General features: G+C 41.0%; 1 protein-coding gene across 1 annotated transcript in view; it reads right to left on the reverse strand.

Moving 5' to 3' along the window:
- Nucleotides 1–2,602: 2,602 nt before the first annotated feature.
- The window catches only part of LOC106516839 (excitatory amino acid transporter 1), a 13,299-nt gene continuing 3,816 nt past the window's right edge, over nucleotides 2,603–12,085 (reverse strand). The window contains exons 3-9 of the mRNA XM_014007394.1: nucleotides 6,654–6,858; nucleotides 6,523–6,574; nucleotides 6,132–6,313; nucleotides 5,480–5,713; nucleotides 3,387–3,581; nucleotides 3,115–3,249; nucleotides 2,603–2,754 (exon numbers count right to left, since the gene is read on the reverse strand). Of these exons, the coding sequence (XP_013862848.1) occupies nucleotides 2,646–2,754; nucleotides 3,115–3,249; nucleotides 3,387–3,581; nucleotides 5,480–5,713; nucleotides 6,132–6,313; nucleotides 6,523–6,574; nucleotides 6,654–6,858 (1,112 nt within the window). The 3' untranslated portion in view covers nucleotides 2,603–2,645. The remainder of the gene's footprint in view (nucleotides 2,755–3,114; nucleotides 3,250–3,386; nucleotides 3,582–5,479; nucleotides 5,714–6,131; nucleotides 6,314–6,522; nucleotides 6,575–6,653; nucleotides 6,859–12,085) is intronic.

Below are 12,085 nucleotides of genomic sequence, written 5' to 3' on the forward strand. Positions count from 1 at the left end.
TTCCTGCGTCAGTGGTCCCACAGTCAGTGGTTCCACTCTTGGTGGTCCCGGAGGTTCCTCAGTCAGTGGTCCTTGAGTCGGAGGTTTCGGCGGTCCTGGTGGTTCGAGAGTCGGCTGTCATCACCTCCTCCTCGCCTGGGTCGTCACCCGTGGCCTCCTCATCGCCTGGGTCGTCACCCGTNACAAATAACTTAATTTCTGGACATTTATGGTTTGATTTCTTTGTATGTATGGATCACTTGGGTTGTTACCGAGAACTGGTGGAAATTTCACGTCATTAGCACCTCTAGTAATATATTTACTGAGAAAAATGGTGATGTGTTCAATACTTATTTTACCCGCTGTATATACACATTAGTATTTCAAACAGACCAAACAAAGAGTGATTTTTGGTTGTCTAACCGAGGGTGTTTTATGAAGATTTTTGTTGAATGAACATTAACAGGCATTTTTGGGAAAAAAATGTGTTTAAATTGCCTGACATTATCTGCATGCTGTTGAGTAAATAGTGAAAACTGTATCGGTAATTTATTTCTTTTTGTGTGAGTGTTTGGTTTCTATGTAACTGGGGAGTTTGGTTTCCTGGAAACACTCTGCTCTTTCCCACGTCCACTCCGACCCCAAGACCTGGACCGATGATGGACAGCGATGCTGAGACCAGAAGACTGTATAAAGGCCAGCGCTCAGAAGATAATCCACAGCCCAGCACCATGAAGGCGAGATAACGTTGTCATTCCTGCCTGTTTGCCTAAAACCTCCCCACCCCACAACAATTTTCAACATGCAACAGCAGCAAAAGACCTTGGAACCGCGTGACTGATATCTTTATGAAACAAAGCTTCAAAGTCTGATAGTCACAGAGCCAGCATCTGCTGCCATTCTATGGGGCTACCATCACCCCATTGTCAGATCAATCAACCTGACGCCACAGCAGGCTGATTTTACTGTTCTTGATGAGCTGTGTGACAAATGGCGGCATAAACATAAGACCTGCAAAACAAACTAACTAAACATATTAAGACAGATATTTCACTTACCGCTCCCCTGTCATTGCCAGAAGTCATGAAGAAAGTTCTTAACTGTTTACTGCTTCAAGTTCACAGGTATGTTGCGTTGTTTGAATTATTGTGATTGGCTTGTAAGGGAATCCTCCCCTCACGTGGGGAAAGCTCTTATGATTGGCTGAATAAAAGGAAGCTTTGTGATTGGTTGGAGATCATTTCCTGATGAAAAAGAGGTAAGTGTGGGTTGAGCCACATCAGGGGAGTCTTAAAATGCACACACAAATGCAGAGAAGGCCACAGAGAGGCAGCTCTTTGTAAATAAAGATATATTTGTGTGTACACTAGAAATTCATGTTTGAATCTATTCTTGTGCACACGTGAACTGTTCTGTGCACATATGAATCTGGTCCTGTGCATTTGTAAATTTTGTACTGTGCATGTATGAACACATTTGTGCACATGTGAAACTTCCTGTGTACGTGTAAAACGTTTGGTGCATGCATGAATCATCTGTGCACATGTGAACCATTCTGTGCATGCATGTATTGTTTTCTGTGCACGCACAAATTTTTCTGTGCACATGTGAAGAAATTGAGACCCATCTAGCTCCACACACCACGGCTAACTTTACAAGTATATTTCAGTCATTTTTTGACTTACTGGGATTAAATTTGTTATGGAGTAGGTAAGAATGATCATATGCAGATTATTGATGCTAATCACAAGCTAACAAATAATGCTAATGCTAGTTTTACAAAGGGCTATAATTCAGCCATTTTCAAAAATACACAGCTGAAATATATAGCGCAGTAGTTTCAGGGAGCACTATTAACAAAATCTAAATGCAAAAACAAAATCCAAGTTCCCCACACACTTGTCAGTTTTTCTGGGGTGGACAATCAGGCGGTAGGGCACTTGCCACCCCAGACAACCCTCTGGCTCCGCCCCTGTACCCATAAAGTCATGTTCAAGATTTAACCAGATGTCATCATTTCTCAACATCAGAAGTCTGAATCTAAATGAAGGCACAGGTATTATAAAGTGCTTTAATCATTGTCAGGGTGAATCTGGGTCACTAACTATTAACTATTCTGCAAGAAGATGGTGGAAGAGAGAAATAAATAAAACAACATTTGTAAAAGACAGGAAGAAAACCAGTCTATAATTTAATATTTATGTCACAAAACATAGATTTGACTGATCTCTTTGTAATGTTTATTTTACATGTTAGCACACTGAACACCTTCTTTTAAGACAGTGATTATATTGAAATAAATGGAAAAATATATATAATTTACTGGACAAAATCATAAAAACTAAATAATATAGTTTGACACTGGAAACATTGCAGTAGCTCAATGATCAGTTATCTGGTGTCTGATAATTGCACAAATCTTAGTTTGCTGCTGTGGTGACCCCTGCAGAGGGGGGCGCTGAAAAAAACAACAAGAAAAAGCTGCAGTTTCAAATTACAGACATTATAACAGAGAGCTCTTTGCTCTTCATGTGAATTCTTTCCTTATTTTTCAAAAGAAAAAGATTAAAAAGCAACACATTTATATCATGATTTTACTCAAGTAATAATGCATTTTCTTATTTTCTAACAAGGGATACATTTAGTTTTAACATGCTTCATGACTCTCAGAAGTGTTCTTCTTCTACCACCTGCAGCTCATGTTTGGACAGATGTTGAACCACACCAACACCGATGCAGTCACCCAGCACGTTGGTGACGGTCCTCAGACGATCCCTGTATCGACACATGCTTTCTCAGTACAGCTTAACAGTTTTACAGGTGAAATTCAATTAAACCTAAAGAATTTAAAGCTACACTGACGGGCCTGGATTAGACAAATTGAGTATAATTGTACGAAACGTGTTCATGGGACTCGAATCAGATGCAGGAAACTGGTCCCGTACTCAATCTTGAAAGTTTATTTACACACATATAAAGTTTTTCCCCAGCTTTGTATCTGTGTCAACGCAATCTTACTTCCTACTGAGTTATAAATACAATCACTGAAACTAAATAGAGGCTTGTTAATTCTCTAACTGTTAACGTAAATTACTAAAACTGATCACAATGTCTCAAAATGTTCTTCATACTCACAGAATCCAATCAACAATCAGGAGCAGAGATATGTCTTCAGTGGGCAGTCCGGTTGACGTCAACACAATCATCATGGTAACCAAGCCAGCCTGTGGGATGCCTGCTGAACCAGTGCTGGCTGCTGTAACAACCAAACTGGGCAAAGAAAATAATAATTCATCTCTAACTAACAAATGAAGTAAAATTCTGCGTCATGCTCCTTAAAAGAACACAGCTCACCTGTGGCCTGTAATGTTCGTTAACAGTCAAATGTTTTAATCTGAAGTAAGTACCTGAGGATAATGATTTGTCCAAAGTCAAAGTCCAGGTCATGAATCTGGGCTATGAATAAAGCAGCAACTGCTTCATACAGAGCAGAACCGTCCATGTTCACGGTGGCGCCCATCGGGAGCATGAAGCGAGTCACGTGTTTGTCCATGTTGTGGTTCTGCTCCATGCAGTGAAGAGTGACGGGCAAGGTTGCAGAACTGTTTAAAAAAAGACACAAAAGTTGTTTTATTTTAATTTTTTTTTAGATTCCCATTACTTAGTCTTAAGGNCGCCTGGGTCGTCACCCGTCGCGTCCTCATCGCCTGGGTCGTCACCCGTCGCGTCCTCATCGCCTGGGTCGTCACCCGTCGCGTCCTCATCGCCTCTGTCGCCTGCGTTCACCGTCACTGGCGTTCTGCTGCATCAACCTCCGCCGGCTCCTCGTCAGCTCCTGTCGCCTCTCTGGGCTCCTGGTCTGCTCCCGTTTCCTCCCTGGACTCCACCCCCATCTTCAGGACTCCCGTGGACCTGGGGGGTTTCCTGGGCCACCCTCCAGATCTTCTGTCCCGTGTTGGATGGTCTTCGGGCCATCCTCCCAAACCTTGTGTCTTTTGTCTTTGAGTCTGTCCTGTCGTGTGTTCCCAGTGTCGTGCCTCTCCTTTTTGACGTCAGGAGCCGTTGTTAAGGGGGGGGGGGGTCCTGTCATAATCTGTGTTTATTTTCCTTAGTTTTCTAGTGTTTTCAGTGTTTCTCTGCCCTGCAGCCCCACCCTCTCTCACCTGTGTCCTCTTGTGTCTGCTCCAGGTGTGTCTTGTTGCCCTAATTAGTTTGTCTTTATATTGTGTCCTGTCTTCAGTGTTTGTCCGATCATTGTGCTGCTTCCCTCAGCCAGTGAGGTGTCTGCTCGTGTTCATGTTCCTTGTGCCTTTTTCTAGAGTCTCTGTAAGTTATTGCTGACATATCAGCCCTCATTTTGTTACATTAAAATATTTGTTTTGAACTTTGGATCCTGCCTCCGCCCTGGGTCATTCTACACTAAACCTCACATTTGTATCTGTGTCAACGCAATCCTACTTCCTATTTAGTTATAAATACAATCACTAAAACTAAATAGTGTCATAGTCTGTATTTATTTTCCTTAGTTTTCCTAGTGTTTTTCWATGTTCCCCAGTGTGTCTTTGCCCAGCTGCCCCACATTTACCTTGATTGTCACCCTTGTGTTTCTCCTCAGGTGTTTTGTGTTTCAGTCATTAGTCTTCTGTGTATTTAAACCCTGTCCTGTCTCAGTCTTGTGTCGGATCATTGTTTGTTATGGTGCTCTGCGTGTGTTCTGTTCCCCCTGCCTGTGATACTCGTTTTTCTAGTAAGTTTGCTGCAATCAGCCCTCTTTTTGTTACTTAAATAAATCTTTTTGTTATATTTTGAAACCTGCCTGCGCCCTGGGTCTGTCTCGTCACCAAACTCCTTCAAATAGAGGCTTGTTAATTCTCTAACTATTAAAAAAAATTACTAAAACTGATCACAATGTCACAAAATGTTCTTCATACTCACAGAATCCAATCAACAATCAGGAGCAGAGATATGTCTTCAGTGGGCAGTCCGGTTGACGTCAACACAATCATCATGGAAACAAAGCCAGTCTGTGGGATGCCTGCTGCACCAGCGCTGGCTGCTGTAACAACCAAACTGGGCAAAGAAAATAATAATTCATCTCTAACTAACAAATGAAGTAAAATTCTGCGTCATGCTCCTTAAAAGAACACAGCTCACCTGTGGCCTGTAATGTTCATTAACGGTCAAATGTTTTAATCTGAAGTAAGTACCTGAGGATAATGATTTGTCCAAAGTCAAAGTCCAGGTCATGAATCTGGGCTACGTATAAAGCAGCTACTGCTTCATACAGAGCAGAACCGTCCATGTTCACGGTGGCACCCATCGGGAGCATGAAGCGAGTCACGTGTTTGTCCATGTTGTGGTTCTGCTCCATGCAGTGAAGAGTGACGGGCAAGGTTGCAGAACTGTTTAAAAAAAGACACAAAAGTTGTTTTATTTTAATTTTTTTTAGATTCCCGTTACTTAGTCACGAGGTTGCAACACTTTATGTTTCTGATTTTACCTGGATGAGGTGCCAAACGCTGTGGTGAGAGCCTGAAGGATCCCTGCAAAAAACCTCAGAGGATTCTTTCGTGTCACTACAAAGTAGATGAGCGGCAGCGAGATGAAGCTGTGGATGGTCAGGCCGGTGATCACAGTCACAGKATACATGGTAACTTCATGAGCTACATTTGATGTGTCCGTCATCTTCAGAATCTGTCCCGTCAGCAGGAAGAGGAATCCAACTGGAGAATACCTGTCAAAGGAAAAGGTGAGATGCATTATGGGAGATGTGATGAGCTGTAGGGAAAATTAAAAGCTCACGAAAAGAACAACAACTTTATTAATAAAAACAAAACGACAGTTGGACAAGGTCAAGCATTTCATGAAGAAATGCATATCATGCATTGTAGACTAAGATGAAATTAAAACGTTCATCCAAAGATTTCCTTTTGCAAGTTTCCTTATAATCTATTGAGTGATTCAGGCTTGTGAACACACACACAGARGTGGACAAAGAAAACATTACTGCCCACCTTCAACTTTTGGCAGCCAATAAACATTAAGATTATAAATGATTAGAAACAACTTTATTGACCCCAAGGGGCAATTTGCTTTGCAGACAGCTAACACAAATGCAGATAAAAATACAGATACAGATAAGCCCTTCTTACCAGATGACTATATTAACCAGAAGCATAATGGCTTCATTCAGACAGGTAAAGAAATCCCTGACAGGTTTTCCTTTTGGCCCCATACTGCTCAGGATGAGGCCAAATGCAATGGAGAAGACCAGCAGACCCAAAATGTTGATGCCATCGGAGGTTCCTGCCACGGGTTCTGACCAGAGATCAAATCAAATCTGATTAAAAGTGAATTATTAACACCACTGCATAAAATGAATGACAAAAAACCCACTGTTTGACGATACATTCAGGACATCTGGAGGATTTTCTAAAGAATCCAAAACGGTTTTATACTGATTATGAAAAAAATAAATAAAAAATACAATCAAATGTTAGTAAATGGTGACCAAAATATGAAAACTGGYGCAAAAAACATAACTGATCTTACTTTTCTGAAACAAGCTTCCACTAGATTTGATGGGAACATGTTTCTGTAAAACAGAACACCCATTATAAAATAAGCTTATAAAATGTAGCGTTCTGTTTTGTGGAAAAGGTTTTTATTCACACCTGATGAGGTCGAGGAAAGCGTCTACACTGTGCACACCCTCTGTTTTTTCACCAGAGGGAACTGAGGCTTGTCCTGATTTCCCAGGCTTGATGGAAACAACCAGAGCTATACCAGTGAAGGCAGCAGTAACAGTGGTGATCATGTAGTAGCTGAGGGCCCGAAGTCCAATTCTCCCATAAGCCTTTATATCAACACTTGACATGCCTGCAGTTCAAAGACACACAATATGTTTTTAATGAATATGAGATGGTAGGAGAGAAACAGAAATGACGATAACTATTTCTGTCCTGCACAACACTTTTGTCAWGTTGGGGCGCACCAGGCCAAGTTATTGACCAATATTTATCCACCCTTTTTCATCAGACTCATACATACCAAAGTGTGAGATTGTACAAAATGCAGGGTATTCTTCTCTCAGTCCAAAAAAACTCAAAGATGAGGAACCAGCTTTGTCTTTTATGATTATTTATTACAAAAATATAGCAAAAATCAATTTCCTTGAATCATGAATAAAACAGTAAACATAACAACATGAAAGACACACAACAAGGTTTCTAAAACAGTTAAAGGTAAAAAAAAATACTGTAGACTTGATGTTAAATGTCTAAGTTAAGAGAAGGTTTGGATTTTTAAACATTTATAGAATGAAAAATTTATTCTATTAATTAATTGACAAGAGACATTTTTTTGTCAATTTGTAGTGAAGACATTAATATTTTGTAAGACTAAATATTAGTGCTTTCCGTTCATTATCGTTACTTAAAAAAGCTTGTAAACTGATTGCACTTAAAAAAATTGAGTACACTGAATAGTGAATAAATACTGAGTGCAATCGGTTTACAAGCTTTTTTTAAGTAACGATAACTAATGGATTTTACTGTGGGATTGTTCTGCTTTARGTGTAATGACTTACTAAGTAACAGTTACTTGCATTGTGAAAAGTTCTAAATACTTAGTGTATAGAGTGAACATAACTTTATTTAGAGTTAAGCTCACTAGCAATAATAAGTAGCCATCACTCCCACTGCACATTCATAGAAGAAGTGGGCATGCAGAGTTCAGTCTCTCCTGACCAGAGTGCATCAGTCCAATCTTTTAGTGTTAATCCGTCCGTCCGTCTTCTGCCGCTTATCCGGGATCGGGTCGTGGGGGCAGCAGCCTAAGCAGAGAAACCCAGACTTCCCTCTCCCCAGCCAATTGGGCCAGCTTGTCCGGGGGATTCCCAAGGCGTTCCCAGGCCAGCCAAGAAACATAGTCCCTCCATCGTGTCCTGGGTCGTCCTCTGGGCCTCCTCCTAGTGGGACATGCCAAGAACACCTCACCAGGGAGGCGTCCAGGAGGCATCCTAACCAGGTGCCAGAGCCACCTCAACTGGCTCCTCTCGATGTGGAGGAGCAGCGACTCTACTCTGAGTCCCTCCCGGATGACCGAGCTTCTCACCCTGTCACTAAGGGAGAGCCCAGACACCCTGCAAAGGAAACCGACTTCGGCCGCTTGTATCCGCGATCCCGTTCTTTCGGTCACTACCCAAAGCTCGTGACCACAGATGAGGGTAGGAATGTAGACCGACTGGGAAATCGAGAGCCTCTAGCTCAGCTCTCTTCACCACGACAGACTGGTACAGCGCCCGCATCACTGGAGACGCAGCACCAATTTGCCTGTCGATCTCCCGCTCCATTCTTCCCTCATTCGTGAGCAAGACCCCGAGATACTTAAACTCCTNTCTCTAAGGGAGAGCCCAGACACCCTGCAAAGGAAACCGACTTCGGCCGCTTGTATCCGCGATCTCGTTCTTTTGGTCACTATCCAAAGCTCGTGACCATAGATATGGGTAGGAACGTAGACAGGCCGGGAAATCGAGAGTTTCGCCAGACCGGTACAGCACCCGCATCACTGGAGATGCAGCACCAATTCGCCTGTCGATATCCCGGTCCATTCTTCCCTCATTCGTGAACAAGAACCCGAGATACTTAAACTCCTACACTTGGGGCAGGACCTCCTCCCTGACCCAGAGGCGGCATGCTACCGGTTTCCGGCTCAAGACCAAGGTCTCGGATTTGGAGGCACTGATCCTCATCCCAGCCGCTTCACACTCGGCTGCGAACCGCTCCAGTGAGAGCTGGAGATCACAATTTAATAATGCCAATAGGACCACATCATCCGCAAAAAGCAGAGACATGATCCTAAGGTCACCAAAAAGGATCCCCTCAACACKTTGGCTGCYTCTAGAAATTCTGTCTMTAAAAGTTATGAACAGAATCTGTGACAAAGGGCAACCTTGGCGGAGTSCAAWTCTCACCAGAAACAAGTCCYACTTACTACRGGCAATGGAAAGCCCATGGGAAGGGGGACCCATGTCTCCTCTTCGGGCTMTYCCCGASCGGGCTCCATGGGTGAAAGKCCGGCCACCGCAGGRGCTCCCCAACGTGTCCCACCTCCAGGCCTGGATCCAGAGTGGGGCCCCGGTGACCRGCGTCTGGGCYAGGGGACACTGACTCCATTTATGGTACTCATCATAGGGGTCTTTGGGCTGCACTTTGTCTGATCKRTCACCTAGYACCTGTTTGCCTTGGGTGACCGTACTMGGYGCTTYAAGCCCCTGACAAKKTAGCTCCTAGGATCATTGGGACACTCAAACCTCTCCACCACGATAAGGTGGCAGCCCAAGGAGAGGTAATAATTGTTAAATAMAAGAACAAAATTAGCAGAAACACGAATTGAATTGWTAATTTTATCTTTTATCTGTGATTTCTAAACCATTTGGAGTTGTGTTCACTAACGTTGTCACATTACACATTCAGATTTGATCGGACATTTTTATTGAAGTTTTGGTTACTGACTGTAGCTGACACCATGAGTGACAGGTCTGTGTCACAACAGTATAGAGGGAAATCTTAATAAGTTTTCATAATTACTAYACACTTTGTTATTTTTATGTCTATACAGACATACCCGCAGGTTTACAGGTATGTCTTAACAGACAAAAATAACGAAGTGTCTAGTAAAACTTATTAAGATTGATCAAATAGACACAATGAACTTCATTTGATTAGTATAGWGGGAAAATTACAGACAGAAGTGTGTTCAAAGATTAATCCTGATTGATATTAAACATGCTGACATGATAKATATTAATATATTAGTGTTTGCTTCCTCTAATTAATTTTCCTGTGTAGCCCTTTTGCGATAGTATTACAAAAGGAAATGCAACATAGAARAAGCTCCACTTTTAAAGTATGTTAAATGGATGAAATAAAGTCAATTTCACATGCAATGATTAAATACGTTAAATATGTTTTACATGCATTCATTTTTGTTTTCTGGCCTTGCTGTTTACCTGCAGATATTTGTCCAGATTCTCTGACTCTTGATGAMATACAGTTAAGGCCATATATATTTGGACACTGACACAAATTTTGTCTTTTTACCTGTTTACTGAAACATATTCAAGTTATAGTGATATAATGTATGTGGACATAAAGTCCAGACATTCAGCTTTCATTTGAGGGTATCCACATTAAAATTGGATGAATGGTTTAGTAGTTTCCGCTCCTTAACATGTGCCACCCTGTTTTTAAAGGGACTAAAAGTAATTGGACAATTAACTCCAAGGCTATTTCATGGACAGGTGTGGGCAATCCCTTCGTTATGTCATTCTCAATTATGCAGATAAAAGGCCTGGAGTTGATTTGAGGTGTGGTGCTTCATCCCAGAATCAATCAGGTGATACAGGGTAGCAGTTAGTGATGGGCAAATGAAGCTTTTCTGAAGCACTGAAGCTTGCTATGAAAAAGGGTTCATTACTCGAAGCTTTCCAACACAGTTCTCTTTGGCTCCACCCTGTGGCCAAAAGTACGAAAAGCTGTTTGACACAACACAAAGTGAAGCGCTTCATCGTGATAGAGTTGACAGCTTTTTAATGAGATATTTCTGTTTGATATCAGGCTGTCATTGTGTTGCTTGAACAGATTTTCATTTTTTTTCTTTTTTGTGGGTGGGAATAAAGTTACTGTTGATTATGGTTTGTTATAAATAATAAATAAATAAAATAAAGTGTGCCTGTATTTTATACTGAATTATTGCAAGTTCAAGATCTTAATTCATTTTCATTTAAAAACAAAATTAATTCTATACACACACAAAAAAATCACTAATAAAATGAAAGACAGAAAGCAGAAAGAAAAGTCTAATTTTATCTCTACCCCTTGTTTTAAAAAAAATAGGCTACTATTTCACACATTCTTAAAACCAATAAATACAAAAGTTGAATTTCAATTTAAGATTTTCACAATCTTATCTTGACATTTCTCTTAGAATAATTTTGAATATGATCATATATTTAAAACATATTCTGTGTGTGACTGCTTGTCTGTGATTTTCTAAATACAGTATCAACAAAATCCCCTCTGAGAGACTCTTCAGATTTACTTTAAATCAGATGTTTGATATCTAAATTTTAGGCCCAGCTTTGAGACAATTTTTTTTACAATTAATTCTTCAAAGTATTAATAACATTTCCTACAAATCTGATAAATACAGCCCCTGGTCTTTGATTTTAATTTTGACATGAATGTTTAAAACTTTTCCACTGAACTTTAAAATGTTTGGATAATCCCTTTATTAAATAGAGTCCATACAGTTGATCAGTTTCATCTAATGCTTCGTGCCGCCCTTCCTCCTGAGGACAGGACATCGTCACCATCCGGTTCTGTTTTTTATGAAAATCATCATCTGTGCAACAAGTGAAATTCTGCTCTGGGATGTGTCTCGCGCTACTATTGCTTTCATTTTAATGATGAACCAAGCTGCACGCAGTTCTGTGTGCGTGTGTGCGTGCACACATGTGCGCTCGCAGCAAAGGTTCTTTGTGGGTTCATGACCCCCACTGTCTGGCCCAGGCTTATAAACTGCACAATAAACTAAACACATACGTTTGTTTGTCTCTGTGTCTCACAATAAGTCCTTCACTGGTTTGTTATATTTTGCACATTTGCCATCAAAACACACCACAAATCCAGCCAATGATTCATTCCCTCATGAACCTTTGAATCAGGTACCAAAGCAGTGACGTAAGTTCACCACTTTCGAAGCTTCGGACGTCACTGATCATGTGACTTTTACCAAACGAATCAAGCTCCGACACAGTGCTTCTGAAACAGTGTGCTGTTTTTTTCAATACATGCTCTGAAGCTTCAGCTTCAAACTGCCCATCACTAGTAGCAGTCATATTTCCAGAATTTAAAATTCAAATAGGGAAGAAGAAGAAGATGAATGAATGGTTATCTGTTTACAAAGCAGAAATGGTTGCAATAATGTTGGTGATAGAATGGATTGAAGAAGACCTTTAAGAGCTGTCATATGCTCTGATTCAAGCTCATCTATAATAAGTATAAAAAGAAATCACTCAGAAAGTCATCCAGATATTTTAATA

Source organism: Austrofundulus limnaeus, unplaced genomic scaffold (genome assembly GCF_001266775.1).
Source record: "Austrofundulus limnaeus strain Quisiro unplaced genomic scaffold, Austrofundulus_limnaeus-1.0 Scaffold42, whole genome shotgun sequence".
NCBI classification, from domain to species: domain Eukaryota; kingdom Metazoa; phylum Chordata; class Actinopteri; order Cyprinodontiformes; family Rivulidae; genus Austrofundulus; species Austrofundulus limnaeus.